General features: G+C 28.0%; 2 protein-coding genes across 5 annotated transcripts in view; one reads left to right on the plus strand and one right to left on the minus strand.

The window, feature by feature from the left end:
- The first annotated feature begins 4,438 nt into the window (after positions 1 to 4,438).
- On the plus strand, positions 4,439 to 8,255 carry LOC107445931 (zinc transporter ZIP3-like). Its single transcript, XM_043050351.3, has one exon. It carries the CDS (start codon positions 4,770 to 4,772, stop codon positions 5,841 to 5,843), a length of 1,074 nt encoding a protein of 357 aa, XP_042906285.1. The 5' UTR covers positions 4,439 to 4,769; the 3' UTR covers positions 5,844 to 8,255.
- An 8,200-nt stretch (positions 8,256 to 16,455) lies between these two features.
- The window catches only part of LOC107445930 (DNA-directed RNA polymerase I subunit RPA49), a 48,315-nt gene continuing 39,103 nt past the window's right edge, over positions 16,456 to 25,667 (minus strand). The window contains exons 11-14 of one of the 4 annotated variants that reach the window (XR_015430432.1): positions 25,098 to 25,161; positions 24,958 to 24,997; positions 21,019 to 21,141; positions 19,116 to 19,383 (exon numbers count right to left, since the gene is read on the minus strand). Coding sequence is in view for 3 of the 4 variants with exons in the window: in XM_071187949.2 (XP_071044050.2) it covers positions 19,260 to 19,383; positions 21,019 to 21,141; positions 25,098 to 25,161 (311 nt within the window). In the remaining variant the exon portion in view is untranslated. Of the gene's footprint in view, positions 19,384 to 21,018; positions 21,142 to 22,689; positions 23,557 to 24,957; positions 24,998 to 25,097; positions 25,162 to 25,667 lie in introns of those variants that run through there. The other 3 variants (XM_071187949.2, XM_087155008.1, XM_071187952.2) reach the window with 3 other exon arrangements.

The raw sequence follows: 25,667 nt of genomic DNA on the forward strand, positions 1-25,667 counted from the left end.
CCAATAGCCCATTGTGCAGCTCTAGTGCGACGTAAATTAACAACAACAACAAATACGGCAGATTTGAGCTCAGAAATTATCAAATTTATTTCTTTAATTGAAAACAAAATTATCCGTTTGAAAACATCGCCTATCAGAATAACATGTAATAAGCAGCTGCAAACGTTTTAACCGGAACTAGAGTAAGTGCCGAGCTCGAGATTGTTATTGTTAACATTCCTATTGAAAACACCATCCATAGGAATGTACAACGATATTTTTCCTTTTCTTAATATTTTTCGTTTTTAATTAATGAAAATGTTTTTAAAATTTTCATGATCCTTTCTTTTAGAACTATGTTTAATTTAATTTTCAGTTCCATATAGTTTCGCAACTTAAAAGATTTTAATCTGTATAAAAATCAAGACAGAAACTAATGTAATTCCTTCTTCTATGACTCTCCACACGCTAATGGTGAAAGCATGCGAAGTGTTGTCATAGGTAAAGAGTTCTGCTCTACGCCACCTGTAGCCCATTTCGATGGCCAATATCGTAGTACAGTCCTATGGATGGGTGATCGTGTAAAGCTAAGGAGGGTGGCGCTAGTGGTAAAATTGCTCTTTCCAGACTTCCGGGTTACTGCTTCCGATATATTTTTACGCCGCAGATTGAAAAAACGCGCCATCATATTATTGCATCATATCTTTTGCAGTATTTCACATGTACCGAGTTCTTTCTTTCAGCCTTTAAACTTCAGCATTATCATATTAATATTATAATCATTAGAATATTTTCTAATTAGGCTAACTTAAAAAGATATTTTTAAAGATATTTTTGGCGACATTTTATTGAAATGTAGCCATAAAATACAAAACATGGCAAACCTTAAGAATTATTCACAATGAGATCTTTCCAAAATTTTTTTCGGCCTTACGACCTCTGAGAAACAATACATTTCAGAAAGCTCTTATGAATGGTACAATTATGTTTAGATTTGAATCCAAATTACAATAACAAAACTGCGTAGAATATTAGGCTTGTTCACACATCGCCTCGTAGTCATAACATAAGCGGAGGGATACACCGGAAATTTTCTAAATTTCTTCCGGTTTCAGGACGCTTGTTATTGTTTACATTAGACCACCCATCCATACAACCAAAAAGAGGAGGAGAGGGAAGGTGGAAGGGCCATGGAACCAGTCTTTTCCCCAGGTGGCGTATTCGAGCGTTGCGATCACCTATAGTAAATGTAAATAATGTTAGTAATCTTTGTCTTGAACTATTCGATTTTGAGCCGAATATTGAATATTCCCTGTATAACTAATTTTAAAATTTTATTTTAAAAATATTCTGTGCCAACTTGAACGTATTTTAAGAATTAATGTTTAAAGTTCAAAATCTAAAATTAAGTTTTTTATTTTCAATTGCTTTAATTTGTTGCTATACATACTTATTGCTGAAATATAGTGCGTAACTTACTAAAACATCAGTAAACATCATGATACAGAATAAAATAAAAAAATACTAATAAATTTGGACAAGAAACTAGTATTTATAAAACTGTGCCATATTTTACTTTCTAAAAACCACTTGTAAAAAAATGCAAATTTCAAACAGTTATTTGCTTTAATAGGGACAGATAGGCTTACAATATTTTAAAATTATGTCGATTAGGTACACCTATTCTAATGAGTCTAATTCATTTTGAAAAATCAGCAATAATAATGCCAAAAATTTATAATAGTATTAAATAAATAATTGTTTTTAGGGAAATTGCATATTAAACCAGTAGAATAATTTTGGAAGGACCCGGTATACATTTGCTATTAAACAATTAATATTTGGAATTAAAATAAAGCTTAGAATTATCTAATTCCTTATCTGTTCAAAAATTTAGATATTCAGTAAAAAAAAAAACTAAAATATTAAAAAAAATGTGCAAAAAAAATAATTACTGAAACAAAATCAATCAATCGAAACTAGAAAATAAAAACCATAGAAAAATTTTAATTGGGGGGCATTATTATAAAAAAGGAATCAATCGAAATCAAAAGTAATTAAAATCAATCAAAAATAAACACCCAATCAGTATTTGAAAACGAAGGAACCTTTAAACTAAACAAAAAAAATTAATTGGACATTAGAAAATCGAAAGTAAACAATGAAAGTGAACTCAAAACATATCAATTTTCTTTAATTATCAATCTTAAAACACTAACTTATTCATATTAACCTAAAATCATAAATACTAATTTATTCTCTAATATGCAAGAAAATAAAATCAGTAGGACTCACCCTTTTCATATGAAATTACACTTTTTGTTGCTTCCCCGAATGAAATGGAACTTGCAAAGTTGAAAAATCACGATCTGGTTTTGAAATAACCACTACGAAAGTTCTAAACTTCTTACAATAACAGGCTTGAAATATTTAACACTTTTCAGAAGGAAAAAAACGCAATTGCTTTCAACCAAACCATAAAAGGATCTAAGCTTCCTCACATTTAAATACAACTTTCATCAAAAGTTATCACTTTTTTGAAATATTCAATTTTTTGTAACATCATCGTTGCTACAATTACTATACGAGTTCTTCATTTATATATTCAGTCCCGCAGTGGACTGATCATTAAGACACGGTTCCCTGCAAATCACCGAAGTCAAGCATCACTGGCTGCAGTCAATGTGCGGGTGGGTGACCACTTGGATCAGCCTGCGTAGGGACCGAGGGTGTGCGGTATTGGTCCTCGTTAAACTATTCTACTGTAAAGTGCTCGACTTCGTGTGCAGGTCGTCAGGCTACCGAAGCGGGGGTGCCACCCCCTCTGCAGAGGATCCAAATTGTGATGGCATGTCTTCGCATCATCCTCAGGGATGTTTCCCAGAATGTCGTCAATAGCCCATTACGTAGCTCTAGTGCGACGTAAATGAACAACATGAACATCAATCATTTATACATTCAAATGAACATTGTCAAAAAGGGCTACTACTTTTAAAAGCGTGGCATAATGTATCCAATTATTAGTACTTTTCCCCCAAATAATACATTTCAACTTAAGTAATAAAACATCTTAGATACCCTGCCCTTTTCTCAATATTAAAAAAAGTCAACTTAAATTAAACTTTGCATAAAAAATTTAACTTATTTTCCAGCTTCTCTCTTTCTTCCTCAAATTTTATCAAGCCAGTGGTAGCTTAATGGTTACAGAATCGGACTCCGGTCAGGAGGGGCCAGGGTTCGTTCGCTAAGATCCGCTGAGTAAATGCGACGTACGTGCTCGCAAAATCTATGGAGTTGAAAGTTCTGTGGTCGGTCACTGAGCTATAAGTACCATGGGTACAGGGCTTTGACGAAAAATTCCTTCCACTTCAGATCTATGTCCAAATTGAGGAAGTGGCCTTGTAAATGAAATCCCCTCTGCAAGGGATCAAACATTGCGATGGTATGACTTCGGATCATTCTCAGGGATGTTTCCCAGACCGTCACCAATAGCCCATTGTGCAGCTCTAGTGCAACGTAAACAAAATACCTGATCTATAGTTTGTCTAAAGTAAGAACTCCCCTAATCATTCGTCTGGACTAGTGGTGGTGACTATGGCAACGAGGAATAAGTATTTCAAGTAGGGGTGTGAGCTCACTGTTTAGGACAGGTTTTGACTAGGGTCGGCGAAAGAAAGGGGATCTTTTTCTTCGGCCTATTGTGTTAGCTCTAGCGTGACATTCGAGCCTGAAACATTGTTTAGAGTATTCAATTCCTTTTTTCACTTTTTCAAAGATTTCGGGGTCGTTGGGCTACCGAAGCGGGGGTGCTATCCCCTCCGCAGAGGATCAAAATTGTGATGGCATGTCTTCGGATCATCCTCCGGAATGTTTCCCAGACCGTCGCCAATAGCCCATTGTGCAGCTTTAGTGCGACGTAAATTAACAACAACAACAACAACATCAAAGATTTCGGAAAAGTTCTTCAAAAAATTATTACACATTATGCACAATTTTATGTGCTTGTGATTTTAAAGCTTCACCTTTTTTAAATTAAAAAAACATCTTTAGAAAATAAGAAAGAATTTATTAAAAATCCGAATCTGTCGGGGGAAAAAAAGGTGTCTGTTCAAAGAAAGTACGTTTATGTGTCCTACTTCGTGACTTAAATGTTGTCTGCATTAATTAATTAGCATATTTGCGGTCACAATCTCGAACCATTAAGATTGTGCCCTACAACGTGAAGATCAGATTATTAGATCAAAAGTTAATCATGGTAGTCCGTTTTTTTTTTGCGCGCGCTGTGCATTTCTGGATGAACGAATGGAAAAACAGCTGTCTCGACCAATGCGTGCAATCCAAATAAAAATAAGACATGAAATCTCGAACACTTTTACAACTACAGGTAGAGCAACATACCACTCTTTGCGATTTCTCGGCCGCCATTATTAATAGAAATCCTAACTGCAACTGTCAGATAAACGAAAACAAATCAAACTTTAGTAAATTAAAAACGAAACCAAATAGTTGCTTTTTCCATTTTTCTTTATAGTATTATTTTTGTATTGTTCTTTTTAAAATAAATTATTTACTGCAATCACTATAAGCATGTCGATTGTTTATGTGCATTTAAAACGCGATTTTTTCTCAATAATTTATTTTTAAATAAATTTTATTAATGTATCAGAAATATGTATCGGCTTTTCAACGGTGGTGAATTTATCAAAAAATAAACCAATGCAATATGTACTTCATGTTTGCTAGCTATTTTTTGACATTCAGAAGTTTCGCAACCTTTGAAATGTAAAAATATGGATGATTATTTCATATTGGAACTGTACCGTGCGGCTTTTGTTTTCTGTCTATATTTTCTTACTCTAACTTCTTATTTAACACCTATATTTATAACTAAATATTGGGGCTCTCAGATTCAACAAATAACTTCCCCAAATAGAGCAATACGTAGAAAACAATTATGCTATCGTATGATCAGTTGGTTTAATTGTACCGCTCTTGGAATATTTTTAGGAATGTGTTTTTTGAGTATTTTACCGAATGTGCGAGAAGTGTTTCAAGTATTATTTCATAAATTCGAAAGCAGCACCAAATTTCCAGTTTCAGAATGTACTGTTATAGTTGGGTTTATTCTTGTTCTTTTAATCGAACAGACTATTTTAACTTTGAGGGAAAGAAGAGAAATGAATGAGCAAGATGATTTTGAACAAAATCAAGGACTTTTAGAAGAATGTGAATTGCAAGAAATTTTAGATGGTCTTAGAGAAGAACAAGAATTAGTAAATGGCATGCAGTGCAAACCATTACACCACTCAAAGTGTTCAGACGAAATCGATCAAAGCAGTGATAATTTATCAATCACTAACCGCATTGATCATAGCCGAGGACATAGCCAAATATCCCTTTTAGTTCGAGGTGGCAAAGGAATAACTTTTTTTGCAGTCGCTTTAGCTGCAGGTTTTCATTCAGTATTTGAAGGAATAACATTAGGACTACAAGTCAATAAAACTAAAGCTGTTCATTTATTTGTAGCTATGACTATTCACGAGTGTTTGACTGCAGCTGCTTTAGGTATGAATTCAACAAGGCTGAGATACTCTTTTTGCACTTATTTTAAGTTTGCAATTGTTTTGGGTGTAGCAATACCTCTTGGTGTTGGTATCGGTATTGGAGTTGGTCATGCACCTGGAACTGCTGGAGAAATAGCATCAGCTTTGCTTCAAGGTACATCGGCTGGTATATTTTTGTATGTTACTTTTCAAGACTTTCTTCCATCTGAGTTTTCAAATAGAAAAGATAGGATTTTAAAAGTGTTGTTCTTGATGTTGGGCTTTCTCATATTTTCTGGGGTTACTTTTTTTATTTCCTAAAAATTTTTGGTTTTAGTAATATTTATTGCATTAAGTTTATTAAATCTAGTCATTTATTACTTTTCATTCTAAGTTGCAGTTATTTATATACAATGTTATAAATATGAATCATTTTATTTAAAAGAAAGTTGTGTTCATAAATATGGTTATATTTTAATCAATTTTTATATTTTCCTTTTAAAATTGTAATGATATTCAATAAGTGTTTGATTATTTTATAATTCAAGCATAAATTATAGTTAAAACAGTTCATGGAAAATTGTACAATATCAAATTATATGTTAGTTTAACAAAATACAGAAATAAGTCTAGCAGGAGAGTATTGTATATGCCCAATAATCTGTAAAAGATTAGACTCTCATAAAAAGAAATATTGTTTAAAATAGCAAAGATGTATTTCAATTAAAAAAGTAACAAAATGAATCAGTTAATTTTAACAGTCTTTATAGTGTTCTATTCTCAGAAATACTTGGCTCTCCTGCTATAAAATTTCTGATATCAATTCGACTAAAATGAAGACTTGAATGGTCACTAAAAAGTGATTGATTGTTATATATAAATTTAGAAAAAATTTTTAAATTCAATTTAAGAAGTATTACATATTTTTAAATTAATTTATAAAGTTTTATGGGGATGATTTTCGTATTGGTACCTGTGCTCAAAATCAGACAACTGAGCAATGTCATCAATGGGGGAGGGACAAACATTAAAGGCAACTCAAGAAAAGAAAACTCAAATTATAAAATTTTGGGTCATCTCAAAGCAACCATTAATTCAAATTACAAGGAACATGCAGTGACTCTCTGGACATTGGAGTTGACCTGACTTGGTACCAGAGTACCTGACTTGGTTTTTTGAGATGGAATCTAATGAGTTGGTTATTGCTATGCTATTGAGAATGTTCCATTGAGTACTATACTTTATACACTTATCAATGTGCAATTTTTTGATATTCTTAATACAGACATGTGATTGCTGGACAAAAAATTATCTGAAATTTTTTTTTCTTAATGTGCAATTTTTTTTGTAACTATTTTTTTGTGCACAGAATAGAAATATAAGACTGTCATTTTTATGAAAAAAGTAACATTTATAAAATTTTTTAATTAAAGGAAAAAGAACTATCTAATCTTATTTTTTTCTTATCTTATAAAATTCTCTCTTATCTTATAAATCTTATTTTTTTCTCATCAACCCATAAAAGAAGGTATACATAGAAAAAAATTACATGTTTCTCCCTTTTCTAATTTTATGAGTTGTCATCACATCAAAAAAATAAATAAGTAAATGAAAAACCCTGAAATCAACAACTAAATAAAGAAAATGATTTATGTGATGAACAATCAGATGTGTCACACAAATCAGACATGTCAAAAAGAGGGTAAAAATGTACATTTCGAGATACAGGTTTTGTTATAAATAAAGTCTTAAAAATATAAAGATTTTTAAAAAATCAGTAATGATAACTGATACAAATTTTATTGAAAAAAAAACGATAGAATTATCTCTTAAAATTGTGAATACTCAGCAATGTGATTCAAATTTCCTGTATCTTTATAATATGGGCATTTAAAAAAATTCCTGAGAAAATTAATAGTGATAACTGCCTCAATAAAAATAAGTAATAAAATCACCCCAGGGATTTAAACAAAAATCGAGTGTATCAAAAAGTAATTACAGAAATATGCGAACAAAATTTCTCGTTCTTAGTAATACTGTATGAAAACATCAGGTTTTTTAAAATTATATGTATGTCAGTAACTATAACTGTGAAAAAGTCGATGGAAAAAACAATATCATTGCGTCAAAATGTAATTATGAATGCACTAATTTAATTATATTATATTAAAAAAATATAGGGATTCAAAAAATGCTGAGAAAACAATCAAAACACCACAAAGATTTATAATAGTATTGACGCTAAAAGAACACATCAAAAAGTGAGAAAAAAATCAAACCACGAATTTACGATGGTATGGACTGCGTTGAAAAGTGATTTCTAAAATTCGGAATTTGAAATTCGCATGTTGTAATATCATATTAAAAATTAAGTCAATCTAACTGCCTCCAAACAAAAAATAGAGCAAATGTATCACATTGATTAAATAATTCTTCTGTTGCAAATCAAAATTTGCAACAAAAATGCTACTCTTTAAAGTATAAGTTTAAAAAATATGTGAAAAAAACGCAATTTTTTTCAAGCGAATAATCGTTTAAATGTTTAGAATTTCCGAATTACATTTTAGATTATCAATTTTATACTTTTATGTTTGCCTTAGTAGTTCATTAATTTCAATTTAAGTTATTGTTGAATTTTTGTTCCCAGTCTCGAGTTCTCTCTAGCATATGTTCTGCGTTTTTCTCTAATAAATCTGTACACTAAAGTTATCATGCGTGAATGAGAACTTGGGAGATTTTATGCTAGTAACAAAATTTAAATTTTAGACTGTCAGAATTTGGAGAAAATTTTATCTGAATGTAAATTATTAATTCACAGAAATCCGCCATTTATCGATCTGGAGATTCGCGGAAATCCACGAGTTAGCAGAAGAATCACATGCCTGTTAATAGATTTCATTATCTTCATGTTATTTTTTAAAGTGTTTTATGTAAAATTGTTGATATGCATGTTTGTAAATCTTTAAAAAAAGTAGTTTATTTGAGAAAAAAAAATTGTTTTAAGAGACAAAGTTACCATAATAAAATTCTTTATATTTATAAACATATATTTTTACAACATATTATACTTATAGCAATAATTTACTTGAGAGGTAATAAAAACATGTCTCTAAATTAAAATCTATTATACATTAAGAAACAAATTATAGCAGTTTTTCATAATAGTCTTTAAAGTAATAGTTTTTATCTTAATTTATAAACATTCAATAAGTTGTTTAAATGTTAGCACTCATTATATATTTTATGCTTAGTTATTTTTAAAATATCTATAGTTCATTGAGTGTTGTATTGACTAGCCCAGATAATTTAAATTTCAGATTTTTGCACTTTCATTCTTAAAATATCATTTTTAGCTGTTGACTATTAGGCATAGATGCATACATGTTTATTAATTAGAATAGACTTTCAGTATTTTAAAATAGTAGTTTTAAATAAATATTTAAAAGATTTCTAATTACCAGTTAAGTACTATTGCACATCTTCAATATTTAGCATAGTTCTTAAAATATACTATTCTACATTTTTTCATTATGTAATATAAAATGCAGTGATTCAGTTTAATATCTAATTCAGAGGTAAGACAGTTTAAGGATTGTGGTCCTTTGCCAATGGTAGGGAGGTGGCCAGGATTTATTTTTGAAGGGATTGTGAATTTAAAAATTTCTTTATACAAATGTATTATAACTTATTCTTCATCTACACCTCAAAACGTGCTTGTTTAATAATAAATAGAAATTGTTTATTAAAATATTTTTAATGAGTACATATTTATAAGCAAATTTTAAAAAATGGTAATTCTTTCCTTTTTCTGAAAATATATTAGCACTCTGAAATATGTATTTTTCAAGTCAAGAGTATTTATTTCGCATTTACCCATTTAAGAGGTGTCGCAGCTTCATTAAATATCTCCTAGCCTGTGAGCCACATTGCAAAAGTAAATTGTTAACACAATGCTTTGGGAATTAATAAAATTGTGGCTGCAAAAATCTTTAAAAGTTGAATGATGTATTAGAACTACTTCTGTCAATGAGAACAGTAATTGAAAGTTACTTAATAATATTATGATCAAAATTTTATTACTGAAACCATAAAGTGATAAATATTTATAGAATTTTGAAATGAACTGAATTTTGCTCTCAAACTAACACATTTATTTTTTTGCCGATTAATATCCCCACTAGTTAGATGTTCTAGAAAATTATTTCAAATAATTTATAATAAAATAAGATAATAAAATCTATGTCAAGTTATAAGCTGCATTATATTCAACTGTGTTGTAACATTTTATAACCTACCATAGTTTCTTCCAATATTGTGATATAAAAAGCACACTATAACAGTATTTCAAGTTTTATAATAGCTTTCCTTTTAAAGTAATATCTCAAGTCAAAGTATTTTCTTGTTGAAATTCTGAACTTAAGACATTTTGCTAATTAAAAGTTTATGTAATAAATAATGTCTTATTATTTAGTATTTTTAACCTTATAAAAAGGATGGTGGGTTATTTTTATGATGAGAAAAAAAAGAAAATGGAAATATAAATTTTTTAATAAATAATTAAAAGTATAAATTTTTATTTTTTATAAATATTAGTAATTATTAGGATAACTGTGTGCAACATTAATCATCCAAGAAGCACATAATATTAATAAATGACCCATGATATTGTGTAATACTGTGAATAAATATAGCTTGACATCTTATTGTTGCTATCTTGAGCTCATCTGTATGCTATACAGTAAATTTTTAGAGTCAGTACATTATATTATTAATACATATCCTCATGTATTTTTAATTTTTGAAGTCCACTTTTTTTCACTTTCAACATTATTTACTGTACTTTATTATTTCTGTGCGAATTCAACTGATATTGTTATCTTTAAGATAAATATATAAAATATGAAGTAAGCTTTTACTCTACCTTTGATTAAAATGAAACACTGAAAAATATTCAGATTATTTCCATGTATTGAACAATAACTGTTATCTTTGACAATCGAAATCTCATTTAATGGAGTGAGAAAATTATACATTTTAACTCAATTTTAGAAATCATTTGTGAAAAACAATCATTATCTTTAGATTTTTAATCCACTCTACTACCAAATGTTTAAGAAGTTTTTAATTAAATATTTTGAACTAAAAACATATACAGTAAAATCTGTTTAAGATGTTCTACATAGAAAAAGAAAGAAAAATTTCTTAAACGGTAAAACTTTTTAACCATGTAGGCATAAGACAAGTAGATACGCTAGCACCTTATAATTAAAGGCAAAAAATTCCTCTTTTAAAAATGTGAAGGATATTTCAAGGTAGCCTAAAGTTTTTTTAAGAATTTAAAAGTTTTTGCTTTAATGAATTTAATTTCTATAGACTTTTATGTACTTCTGTTGATTTTCCATGTTTTAAAAGAAAACTTAGCAGTCTACAAAAACTTTTTTGCTAAGAGAAAGTTAAAAACAAAATTTCTTCAAAAGGTGAAATAATATAGAAGAAATAAGGTACAAAATGACAATAATAAATTATCTTTATAGAAAAGCATAAAGTGGAACTTCTTAAACAGGTTTCACTGTATTTATTAGATTGAATTTTAAACCTTGAGGAAAATAGCTATTTCAATTGGACCTTCAGAAAGGTTGTAACCAGGAGTGTCAATCATTTCAGGACAATCGAACTGATATTTTATCAATATTATTTATTATAGGGGAACACCACTGTCAAAAACTTTTTAAAAATATTTGTTTTTATTTATGCATTATTCAACATATTTTAGCATGCATGCTGAAGCTCAGAAATGAGAAAGATACAGCAAATTTTTCTCTGAAGTCTGTGTGAATGGAATTGACAAAAACAAAATTTATAAAATCTGCTACTCGTGAAATCAATAACTCTTTTCATCTTATTTTAATTTACATTTTAAAAAAATCAACATGTGTGTAGCAACTAGTTTGATACCTAGTTTAATATCTAATACCTAGTTTTTGAACATTACAATCCTATTAACATAAGATTTTTGTATTATATTTAATTTTTAATTAATAGATGTAAAACCTTGATTTCGGAAAAATTTTTCGTTCATAATGCCATTTTGTTTTAAAAAATTATTGAATAACTCCTAAATGCAATGGTAATGATATCAATTATATGAAAGCTGTTAAGTAACTTGGATAAAAACTAAAATTGTAGCTTTTGTACGAAATGCAGGTCCTTTTGAGAAAATTAAAGTATAGTGTTCCCCGGAATAAAAATGAGCAATATGACTGAACTACTCATTTTTATTCAGATAACACATTTTTTTTAAAAATCTGCTTAACCACGACTAAAAAAAAAAACATTCACATATATTGTTAAAAAAAAAGCTATATTTCCCTAATGACAATCTCTTATATTTAATTTAATACTATCATAATAGCTGTACTATTTTTTATTTAATGTCATTATATAACAGTATTTATAAGGGATTCCATTGCCTATTAATTTAAATTTCTTTTCGTTTTAAAATGTAAAAGTTTTCTCATAACCTTCTGATGATCAGTGCCCCCCCCCCAAGGTCTTGGGCACAACTTCCCCCTTCCATGTTAGCTTGTTCGAAATAGTGCTACTTTGCTTGCATTCTACTCATAATATGACAATGCTCCTTTTATTTATGTACTTAAAACGTCTAAATTCCCCCCCCAAACTATTCGTTTTATTTAGTGTAAAAATTCCCCCCCCCCCCAAGCTTTAAGTGGGCGCATCGTGGCCCCTGCTGATGATCCTGCTCACAGAAATTGGCATTTCAAATTGAAATATTTACTTAATTTATTACTATTAATACCTTAAATTTTCCCATATGTTATTAGATAAGAACACAGTGCATAGGGAAGAAACATTCTTGTATGCGTACTAGCCTATTTACAAAATTGCCTATGTATAAATAAACCACCTCCACTTTGTTTATGAGACATTTCAAACTCCCCATACATACAACATGATTTTGTGATTTATCGATGTATCCATGGATCTTTTTCACTTTTAATGTTTTTGTATTCAAAGTATAATACACAAAAAAAACGTGTTGTTGTGAAACAGCATAAAGAAATGTAAAGTTGTATAAAGTTATGTTTAAAAATATCTGTTATCCTACCTTTATTCTGAGATATTAAATTATTATGTTTTTTTTTTGAATAATATGGATTATATCTGCAACTAATAAAGCAACCACTATGGAATTTTACTCGAAAACTTTACTATTTTATTATAGTTTTACGATTATCAATTTTTATTATAATAATATTTTTGAGAGGAAAATATTAACCAGGAATCAATTTATATATTTTTCCAAAATATGCTTAATGACCTCCTAAGTTTTAAAATATCATCTACATTACGCAACTAACCAAGTTACAAAAGCAAAAATAATTGGGAAAAAAATGGGAGGGGGTCATTATGGTAAACTTTAATCATGAATTCTTTAAGTTAGTGAGGTGGACCATTAAAAGCAATCGATGACACATCATGATTTTTAGAGAAATATAACTGTAAGTCTAGTTGTTTATCCAGGGGCAGTGGCGTAGCGAGGGGTGGGCAAGGGGGGGCATCATGCCCCGGGCGCTACTCACAAAGGGGCGCTAAATGGTCCGCAAAACAAAAAATTGCTGGATAATTTTTTTTTATTATAATTGATTTCTGGAAAATATATTTTAAATTAGTGCCAGGGAAATATAATAAATGTTAATTCATAAATATTATTCATAATATTTAATATCTAATTCATATTAAATATTATATTAAATTCATATTCATATTAAATATATTTCAATATTTAATTCACGTCCTTGTGATCGCGCTCTGCTTAGAATAAAAATGAAATGTTATTAAATATTAAATATTATAAATAAGTTTAATGTCAGCATAAATTATATTGTACATTTCACTATGTTACTACCTTTCAAGTTCAAGACATTCTTGGTAAGTAATAAATCAAATAAGATTACTTACTACATCTACTCGACGCTTCTATTATTAAGTGAATAGAGTATGAAAAAATTTGTTAACAGAAAAATTTGTTGTTCTCATATTTGTCACCACAGATTCAAAATCAATTCATTCATCTTCTGGCATTTACAGTTCGAAATCAACTAATAAACGATATCAAAAGAAATAAATATTATGAACTTTTGTTTGATTCAACTCCTGATATCTCTCATCGAGAACAAATGTCCCAAGTCGCTAGGTATGTAGATGCTGATTTTATCAATAAAAAAGTTTCCATCAAAGAATATTTTTTGAGTTTCATTGAAATACATGCTAAAGATGCAGCCTCGATCGAAAATACAATTTTAAAGAAATTAAATTACGATGAAATTTCATTAACAAACTGCAGATCACAATGTTACGATAATGCTGCCGTGATGGCAGGTCACACATCTGAAACGCGATGGAGCGGTAGAATACAAGCAGTTATCGTTATCATCTATGAGCTAGAGAATATAAAAGAACTAATAGAAAAGTTAGCAGAGCACACTACCACTACAAGTGACAACAGAAGTGAAGCTATAATTCTGTTGCAAAATATACTAACCTTTAGTTTTATAACTTTACTTCATTTCTGGTATGAAATCTTAACAAGGATTGATCGTGTGCAGCTCAGATTACAAGATCCTAGAATGAATTTTAGAGAAGTGTTCCATGATCTTGAATCATTAGCGACTGAACTAGCCGAAATTTGAGACAAGCTCTGTAAAGAGGTAATAGAAAAAGCAGAGTCTCTTTGTGAAAAATGGGATATGGATACAACAATACGTGCCTGGAGAATTGGCTATGGTGGTCTTTCCGCAGAAAGTGAAATTTCTCGCGTTATGAAAAGCACTCTTGATCGTCTCCAAGAAATGTGTACACGATTTACACGATTAAGTGACCTTAATTTCAAATTTGAATTTCTACTAGACGTTGAAAATTTATTAAACAAGGATAATGTTGATAACAACCTTGAAAAAAAATTGTAAAAATCTGGGTGAATTTTATAATACAGATTTCAATGTAATAGAACTTTTTATCAAAATATGTGACAGCAAAATGTTACTCCGCAGTGGAAAAGAAATTAAACCTAAAACTCCATTAGAATTTCTTACTTTTATAATCAATCTCGAATGGAGAAGATGTTTTTCCAAATCTGAGAGCGGCATTTCAAATACTCCTGACTATCTCAGTATCAATTGCTAGCTGCGAACGTTCATTCAGCAAATTAAAATTAATTTTGAAAAGCCTAAGTGACCTAGCATTTTTAAGAGTGGAAAGAGAAAAATTTTAAATGATCAATTTTGATGATATTATTGATACATTTGCTTCATCAAAAGCACGGAAAATTTAGACATAGTAATAGTTATATTAATGTATTATAATCATATGATTATTAAATATATGTATCTCCTTAGAGATAATAAATATTTACTTTTTTATTGTTTAAAAATTGCGTGTTTTTAAAATATTTCTTTATAAATATGCAAAATAAATAATAGGTATCTTTTGAACTAATTCTAGATGATCATATACATTTCAAAATCTAGTCTTGTTCTCTCAACTACATTTTTTGTCTCAAATTTAAAGCCTAGCTTGAGTCTATGACTTTATTTATTTTACTTTATTTATTTATTAATTTGCTATAATCCAAGTCGCCTATATATAAACCATATATATTTTACATATAATATTATATGGTTTTCGAATGGGGGGGGGGGGCGCTAAAAGGGTATTGTGCCCCGGGCGCGAGTTAAGCTCGCTACGCCACTGTCCAGGGGTATATTTAAACCAATATCGTTCAATTCCTATAACATTTGTATCAAGGTAGCACTTTTATAAGAGTAAATTCTTATATTTGGCTTACTTTTAAAATCGATATAAGCTTGTATACAGAACTAGAACTTGCAAAATTGACCAACTTTTGGTTTGGTGCCTATGATATATCCCTTTAAAATATAACTACTGTAAAAAGGGTGATGTAAGTCGCGTGCAGTTTTAAATTAAAGGTCATTTTAAGCTTTTTTTAAATTGCACAATTATTGTTTTAACAAGTTTTGCAACTTATTTATCGAAATTATTTAGACGTAATTAACATTTTTCAAAATTAAAATTTAAGTATGTCTCTTTTAAAAAATCAGTTATATAATAATATATCATATAAATAAGCTTATTAGGTTATATAACTAACCTAATAAGCTTATTTAAATTCATTTAAAAATACACTATAAGAACAAAAAAAATTCTTTAGATTAAATTTTTATCCTAAATGCACAAATATCATTTATCTGTGAAATTACCCTCATATATTAATGTTAAGAAAAAAAAACACATATTTCTACTTAAGACTGTTTATTTTCTTTGTGGTAAGTGTACCAAGTAGATTTTACTTCTTCTACCCTCTGACTTAAAACAAAAGTGCCAAATTGAAAAAAACTACTTGTATCTTACAATTGCTGAATAGTTTTGATGTTACATGTCATTTTAATGCTAGAGACTTGAAAGGTTATAATTAAGGTCTATGTCAACCTTCATCTATCAAAAGATACCTCAAGATAGAATCAAGTTGGCATGTCTTATATACTAGTGAATTGGTATTTAATATTTATAGTGGTAGTTATGCCACATTACTCCCCACCACAGACTTTCCAGTCCATATTATACTGAGCTCTGATCAGTTAAAATTAAACTAAAGCGAGCTTCTGAATGGCTAACTCAACACTAACAAGTTAATTATCTCAGCTGTTAAATAAGTTTTGAGTTGGCACCCAATTATTTTTACTTGTATGAAGCATAAGTTAAAAGAAGAAAACACTCATCAAATCAGTTTTTAATAATTTGAACCAATGATCTGTGAATAATCTGTGAAATAAATTTTATTTTCATTTGTGTATTATATTATTAATTTTTTTCTCTATTAGTAATTTTTGTTAATATATATATATATATTTGGAAAAATCAATACAATGTATTCTGATATTTTTATTAAATTATAATTTAAGTTTTGAGAACTAGATGTGGGATGAAAATAAATCATTCATTGATTCAAATCATGGAAGATCGCAAGTCTATGTCTGTTTTCATCTGTATTTGTTGATTTTTTCAAGTCTTAAAATGTAAACTAAATGAAAATTTGTAATCTGGATATTTGCTTGTCAGCTAGATAGTAAGATGATATCCTCCTTATACTTTTAGGTCTAGTCTTTATTAGTTAAAGCTAAACAAATTTGACTGTTTAGTTTGCATATACAGAGTTTCCCATAACTTAGAAAATGTGTATGGAAAGTATAGATGGGAAAGTAGGGTGGGAATCAATAAGTAGCAGCTGTGTGCAAACTCTTAAGTTAGGCAAGTCTAGATTTCTCATTGTGTACCTGATTTAAATTCTGAAGTGGACTTGCTGACACAAATCTTTGCTGCTATGATCAACAAAGCTCCAAGTATCTTTAAAAGATTTGCCAATCCATGTCTTATAGATGTGTGCATCCATGTCAACAAATGCAATTTGTATTTCTTCCTACTTATGAGCCATACATTATATTCCTTTGTTTTTATAAAGCATTTGATGATTTTTCTGTATTGTGGCCTTATTTTTTGTTTATTTTGTGTGTGTGTGTTTCACTATGGCGTTATGGAGTTTCCCACTTATGCTTTCTTATCTAGTTATGGTTCCAAACTGTATTTTCTAAATCCTCTCCATAGTTGTACACAAAGTTTTAGGAAATTCTGCATATACATTGAGAAAGGGGTGCCCAACCTTATATCTAGCTTGAATCAATTAAGAATTAAAAAATTTCAATAAATATTAATGTAATTTCTTCTATCAATTTATGTATTTATTTTACTGTCATACTTATTTAGATAAAACTTTGCAGACATTTCTCTGTATGTATTTGTTATATTGTCAAAGTACTAGTTTCCTATTCACAATGCACATTTAAGAGCAATAATTTTAATTAAAATTTAAATTGAATAATTATTACTGTTGAGCTATTTCTTAAATTACAAATAATTTATCTTTGTCAACATTTATTTTTTTTAACTATATTTGTTGTCAATAAACAGAAGAGAGAAATTTAAAAGTCATAACAATAGGTATTTAAAAAAATGTTAAACAGTTACTGCCATGTACAAAACATATAAATAACATTAACAAACCAATATGTGATATATATTTTTCTGTATTAATTCTTTAACAATACATCCTTGCATGGGTTGCAGAGAGTATTTTTAATGTAATTTTGTTAATTTTTATGTAATGTAAGAAAACTTTGTATTTCACTGTCCAGTAATAGTTCTTTGGCAATAATTTTAGCCTGGTACCAACACAAATGCTTTTTGTTGCATTTTGTTCAATAAAAGTTTAAATTGTTACTACATGCCTTGTTGCTAAAGAAATATTACTTACCTAAGATTGAAATGTTTAGTTGCATATTGTTTACTACAATTAATCAAAATGAATTTTTTATAGTTCCTCAGAAAGATTATTTACTACTCTTTAAAACTTTATACATTTTGCAAATTATTCCAACAAAAGTGTACAGAAAATGTGCATTAAACTGTAAATTTAGAACCTAATTAAAATTCTTTTTTTTAATTCAGATCTCATCTGGATGTTTTTTGTTGAATGTATATATTTAACTTATTTAGTAAATACGGCTGTTCAGTCAAAATACCTCTGTTAACAAAAGTCAATTAGAAAGCTTTTCTTTCAATAAAGGTTGGTTTATTAATCGTAAACATTAAACAAACATAATAATTTCTACTCCACATCGTAACTTTGAGTTGTGTAAATAAATACAGCCGCTGCATCACTAGTTTAATGAATAAATGTTAAGGTTGCAAAAAGATATTCAAGCAAAAAAATACAAAAAACATTACAAAAGTCTGAAGAATCATTATCAAGATGAATTGCAATGAAGCTGAGATTCTAATCTTCAAACACTTGCGGCAAGAATTTTGAAAATGTGCGTTAAAAGTAGAAACTACAGAACACCCTATGCTGATAATTTCCTTTAGTATTAAGAAAACAAATGCTTAAATTGGCTATTTTCATTCTGGTTTTAACTTACTTTTTGCAATATTTCATTGTTCTTTAACCTTTTTGCTCTCTACCACTTTCAAAGATTTAAATGTCTTTCGTATAACAAAACTTGAATTTTAATTTAATTTTTTTCAGAAGAAAGTCTTAATTTAAAACTGTGACGTTGTTTCACACTCAACAGAAACAAATAATTCATTAAAAAAATATGGCATATTTTTTAAAATATTCTTCGTTATATACTTTTGATTACTTGTAAGTCATTAAGTTAGAAATTATCCAATTGCTGCAACCTATATATTAAAAGATGTATAGAATTTTAATTTTTTTTCTTAACCAAATTAAATTAATGAAAGAAAGCAGGACATTTTTATAGATAGCAAAATATAAATTTTTTTTATATATTTTATTTTTTTCATATTGTAAATGACAAAAAAAAATGTCTTTAATAAAAAAAAAAAGCCTGATCTTTCAAAAATCACAATTTCTTTTTTAATTTAATATCAAAGCGATTTCTTTTATTTGTTAATAAAATATGAGTAAAGTTGCCTTCCTTTTGTGAAATTCTTTATTTACAAAATAAATGTACTTTCAAAAAAATTTTGATATGCAAACGTTTACGGTCATATGATGAAAGTAGAAAAATAATTTTGATTATTTTTCTCAGTTATGCTTTTATTTTAATTATGTCTTACATATTATTTTCGTTTCATTCTTATAGGTTCATACTTATATAATGGTAATTTAAGCTCAAACCTCTTGTTTGTATTACCTTTGACTGAATGAACATAGCATCCCAAAGCATAAGCTATATTTATTAATCTGAAAGAAAAAATTTTTACAATAAAGCATTTTTCAATTTTAGAAATAAAATAAATTAAATACAATTTAAAAACGTTTGTTAAAGTAATTAACATCTATTTTCATTAATCTTTTAACAGAAGCTTATATTTGGGCAAGATTGTACAGAATTTTTGATGTATTTTTTTTTTTCAGTGAAAGGTGTGAAAAAATATTTTTTTTGCAAGATAAATACTAGATTAAAGTTTAAGAAAACATAGGAACTTGCAAACTAAAGGGTTTAAAACCTTGGGTTGATTATAAACTGGAAACACAGTAGTATAAAGTTTGAAATAAACAAAAATATAAATGTTCTCAGAAAAAAAATTATTATTTATAATAGAAGTTTAAAAGCCACACAATATTTTTTGCAAGTTATGGCTACTCTTAGAAGTAGTTAAAAGGTTTAATAATCAATAGAAATTTGTGGGTAACAGGGTATAATTTAAAATTATTCTTTTAGACTTACAAAAAACTCACAGGTACTTAAAAGTCAAAAGAAATAGTTTAGTAAATTTTATTTTAATTTCATAGTTACAATCTATAACAATATAAACAATTATCAAAACTAAATCTACCAAATTGAACAATTTAAACAAAAAAATAAACTTCAGCAACTGTTTTGAATCAATGTTTATCACTTATTATAAATAAAGATAATAGGGAAGTAACCTATTATTTAACCTTAATGTTTTGATTGTTTATAAATAATCCATTTCATTATTATAACAATCCCTCATTATAACAATTAATATTATTTATGGGACAGTTCTTGAGATTAGATGGGCAAAACTATCAATTGCCTATTCTCTGCTGTAAATTGTTTTTATTATACATTTTAATTTTTTTAAAAATTGTTTCATGAAAATTGAACATTGACTTTTTAGTTATTGAAAAGATTCCTACATTTCTAACAGCGTATAATCTTAGACCATGCGAAGAAAAATATGGCTAACCTGCCATCTTCATCATAAGATAAGCTCAGCTTAAAAGACGCAATGTCCCTTTTATTACAAGTTTTAGACCTTATATCGTAGCTTTAAGGTACATTAATGTAACCTTTTAATAGAATGCTTACATTGTTAATTAAAAATGCAATACAAATACCATATTTTATTATTCTTACCCTTCACCACTCGATGTAATACTAAAATCTTCAAGTAGAAACAATTGAGCAAGGATTTTTTTGCTTCTCTTTCAAAACTTGCTTACACATAAATGACGTCAATACGTAGTAATCGATTTTTGAAGTAACCTGTATTTTCTTGTGTGCTTAGTGGTAGTTAGTTTTTTAGAATTAACTAATGACAGGATTTTAAAAAAAAATTTCATATTTATTTTAATGAAACCTTTTAAATACAACTAAATTTAAAAAATTAATAACTTCTCTATAATACATTTTAAAATTCATAAATTATGAGAAAAAAATTAATTTTATTTTAAAACAACAGCATAAACATATTATAAAATTTTTTTTAAAAGTTATCTTGAATGAAGAAGAAAACATCCTGATAAAATTTGTGGCTAAATCAAGCATGAAAGATTTATCAAATTATAAACAATAAGAATATGAAACAGCGTTCACAAACTAAATAGAAAAAAATTTGATGCAAGTACCTTTTTATGCTAATTTTAGTGCTTAAAGCAAGAAGTGTTCCATCAACATTAAAATGATTCAGATGCAAACATAAAATAATTAAATCTGCCACTAACTTATCTTTCATCCTTTGTGGGAATGATCTAAAAAAAATTATCACATTTCCATAAAAATATTGTGGCATATATTTCAAAATAATGATTAACTCAGTATACTAAATTCATTAATGAATGCTATGTAGGGTAAACTAACCAGTGAAGGAACACTTAAGCTTCGCTTGCCTTTTAAAAAAATCATATTAATTTCAAAATTCGTAATTTTAGTTAAATGACAGTGTCAATATATTTGTTACTAATTGCAAATTATGTAAAAAAATTGTCAAGAACTTACATAATAATGTTTTAAAGTTTTGGAGGTTAAAAAAAACAAGTAGTAAGAAGACCAAGTGAAGGAACAGCTCTTACCAGTGAAGGAACACTTAATTTTGGTTATTTTTTAATGCTCTTTACAAATTTATATGCCATACAAATATCTAAAAACAAGCCTATTCTTGAAATTATAACATACAAATACTTGGAAAATGTTAACTTTTTTTTGTAATCATGAATTGAAAAGTAAAGTGTCAACATATTAACACATATTGTTCATTCACTGGGAAATCTATACCCAGTAAAGGAACATGCCTGTTCCCTCACTGGTTAGTAGTTGTTTTTCGTATTTTTAACATACTTTTGATGCGGAACATCAATAAAGGTACACGAAAATTAAAGTTTATCTTTTATTTTCATTAACTTAGAAAAAAAACCAGTAAAGGAACACTTGTTCCTTCACTGGTTTTTCATCGTTTGGTGATCTAGTGAATAAACACCCCCTTATCTCAGTACTTTATTATGCTATGATGCTTAAAAAAATAAAACGTAACTTCAATAACTATATTTTGAATTCTCTTTTTCACAGTGAGAAAAATAAAACTATTACATGCAATTAATTCCACTTCAAACATATAAATACAAACACTCATCTTATAATTTTTTCAACGAAACAAGGTGTTGCAGAGATAATAACAAATTCAAAATTTTTTCCAGAGAAGTCTATTTGACCAGGTAATTCAAAATATTGCTGATGACTTCCTATTGTTTGGCAGTAAGCTATTGTTACCAATCAATCTAAAGAAAAACTTTCAAATTCTTATTTTTAAATCAATATATATGAAATGTTCCTTCACTGGGTAGTGTTCCTTCTCTGGTTCGTTTACCCTATATATAACGCCGTTGCCGAGTGGAAGGAAAAAAACAGGTCTTAGGCAGGGAAAAAGGAAACGAAATTTATTTATTAATTATTAGACAGAGAACAGTTATCAAAGTGGACACAAAATCGTTGTGTTCCTCAATAAAAGTTAAGGAAAATCTTGCAAAAATCTTGCATAAAATGTTTCATTCTAGGGAATAAGGGAAAACTTAGTAATTGATATTGGTTTATTAAATAGGTCGCGCGATTCCCACAAAGAGCAAAGGGGAAAATGTCTTACTTTTAATTAATGCATACTTGAACCAAAAGTAGATTAAAGGACAGGATGTGAATTTAAAAGTGTGAGAAAGCGTTTTGTTTTGAATAATAAATTAAGAAAAGGATTTACAGAAAAGGTATAACATAAAAAGATTAATTGAAGCTTTTTTTGTTATATATATATATATATATATATATAACCTTCATAGAAAGACAAAACATGATACAAAAATTTGACACACTTTCCTTAAAATCTGTATGTTTAAAATATTCACTTTAGCTTATACAGTTGAATTGTCACAAATTCAAATTTTATGGACGTTGCCCTCTAAAAAGTTACCATTTGGCATAAAACCAATAATCTGAAAGGAAAGCTTCAGCTCAAACTTATTTAGACTCCACCCACCAGAACATCAAAGTTTGAAAAAAAAATTTCTCAAAAAATAGTATATTTTCTGCTATAAACTCCATATGGATCATTTTCAAGAAAATGCATTTAGCTTTAATTTTTATAATTGAAACATCTTTATCAAACAGATAACAGGGTATTTTTCTAACCCCACGGGATAAAGAAAATTTGCATTCAATTGGTAATTATTGCAATATGATTAAATTATGAAACCATAAATAATGATTTTTTTAAAACTAAACAGATATTAAATTGACAAAATAATTATAAATTTATGAATAATATTTTTATTTTATTTCAAATATTATGATCATTGATATAAAACATTGGACTGTAAACCAAGATATTCAAATATAGTTATACAAAACAGCAAACATTTTATTCAGAGTAAATCTTAGAGGAGGAGGGGCTAGATTGAACATCTTGAATAACTTTTTTACCTATTAGTCAAATTTCATCTTTGAGATATAGTAGATAGGCATATCATAGATCTTACATTTGTAGTTGTGTAATCAAACTTAATATTTACTTTTGCTTTGCATATTTTACCAGCTTTAAGCATAAACAAACATGTTTTCATGGAGCTAGTATAAACACATGGTGGTGGGACTTGTGTGGACATATTCACAGTGACCCCATTCAACTTCCAATGGAAGAAAGATACTGTATAATACCAGATATATATATAACACATATACCGGTTATAAATATAATACATCTATCAGTTATAACACATTTGATGTTATTTATATTCTAAATCAGAATGATTTAGTTGGATGATGTGTTTTTATAATTAGTGGTTTCAATATTAAGTAAAACATATAGCATGAAATCATTACATTAATTCACTTTTATTGAATTAAATAAAATTTTTTACCATACATCAAAATAAAACAGAATATCAGTGAATAGTCCAGTCTTCTCTTTAGTGAGTTTTTCCATTGCTCCAGGGATGAAAATATCACTAAGCAATGCACCATGCATGTGTTGCTCATTCAGACCATTTCATCAACTTAAAATTAGTTATGTGCTTTCAAATAAAGCAGATTGGTTAATGATTTTCAAATGTATTGATTTAATATATCTTTCTTATTATAGTGAAATGCTCTATTACAAATTAGTATTTTCCTTATTTGAGAATAAACATGTCAGTATTTACTCTCATATAAGGCTAAGATTGAAATTGATTCCATTTTGGCTTTAAATATACCTTTCTGAGTTGTAATAAATGATTACTTAATAAGTTATCAAGCTTGTCCACACTAGCCAGTGTAGTGGGAACAAAAACAAACTTTTTTTTAAAGATTATTCTAAAAAAATTAAACTTTGTAATTTCAAATATAAACCAGGATGAAGGTAAACGTTAAAATTATTGTTTAAAAAATACTTCACGAGTTAAAAATTATACTAAATATGGTTTTTTGACAAATTTGTAAAAATGTCTACACTAACCCTCTTTTTCTACTAACTGTTAAAATCAAAAATATTTTAGAATCAATGTATTAAAGGGTATATAAGTATAAGTCTTTTACATTAAGGTAAAGTTTGCTATTCTTAGTAAATGCTTTCATACTTTCAGTAAATACATCTCATACGTCATTAATTTTTTATTTGTTAATAACATCATAATTTCAGTTATTTTTTTACCTGTTTTTGTTAATTTTAGATGAGATTACCTATGTGAAGCTGTCAACAAGCCTTCAATGACAGGAAAATTTTGGGTTAGGTGTTGATTATTTTTTAAACTATTATTAAATAAAATAATAAATATTTACTAAAGTCTATCTTTGGCATGGAATTATATTTGGAAAAATGAATTTTATAATTTAAAAATTTTTTCAATTTGCTTAAAAAGTTCTTGAGAGATATATCGAATTACACAAAAAGTAAAATTAGCATTTAAGGGTTAAAAACTTTAGACTACTCTCCTGTTAGGACCATATTTTCTGAGTCAAAAATCTGAAACATTTATGCTTATTTAGAGAAAGAACATTTTAGTGTCTGATCTTGTAACTTAAAACATCATCTGCAACTAAATAATTACCATATTTGAGGTCACCCCCTGAAACCATGAAGATTGAGTCCTAGAACATGAAGATCCAATCATTAGATCAAAATTTATTCAAAGTGACCCTTTTTTGGCACACTGTACAAAATGTATATAAAAAATTAAAAGTATTTTACCTATTTAGCAGGTATCTTTTCATCATGCCTTGCCTGTAAGGTTGTGGTATTTCAGGAAGTGGATCTATGGAATTATAAATATATACTTTATAATGTTCAGTAAAATTTTGCTACGAGAATATTTATAATAATGATAAAAAGAAAACTTTTAAAAATTACCCTATTATGATATTTCAATTTTTTTAAAATTTCAACTAAATTTATCAACTTCTAGAATTTGTCAAAAACATTTTATCAATTAACACCAGTTAATGACTAGTTGATTTAGTATATTAAGATTCAGAGTTCTTAACTTTTTATCCAAATTACTATCAATAACTGATATAATTCAAGGGAAAATCTGGTTTGCTGGTATAAGAATTTAAAGAGAAAAGAACTGTCAGGAAATAAAAGGTAATTTAAGCCTTTTCATGGAAGAGAAAAGAAATTGAAAAGTTAAATGTTTTTGAGAATATTAATTGAACTCTATTACTATCAGATAACTTTTGTTATTTCAAAATTGTTTGTAATGAAAGTTACATGTAATGGCTGCCTCAAGATTAAATATAAATTATCCTCTGATGTATAACT

Source organism: Parasteatoda tepidariorum, chromosome 11, assembly GCF_982258835.1.
Source record: "Parasteatoda tepidariorum strain Cologne lab strain chromosome 11, Ptep-v5.0, whole genome shotgun sequence".
In the NCBI taxonomy this organism is placed as follows: Eukaryota; Metazoa; Arthropoda; class Arachnida; order Araneae; family Theridiidae; genus Parasteatoda; species Parasteatoda tepidariorum.

What these genes read in the sequence shown, in the direction of transcription:
- LOC107445931 (XM_043050351.3), top strand. Translation starts at nt 4,770, where the DNA reads ATGGATGATTATTTCATATTGGAACTGTACCGTGCGGCTTTTGTTTTC.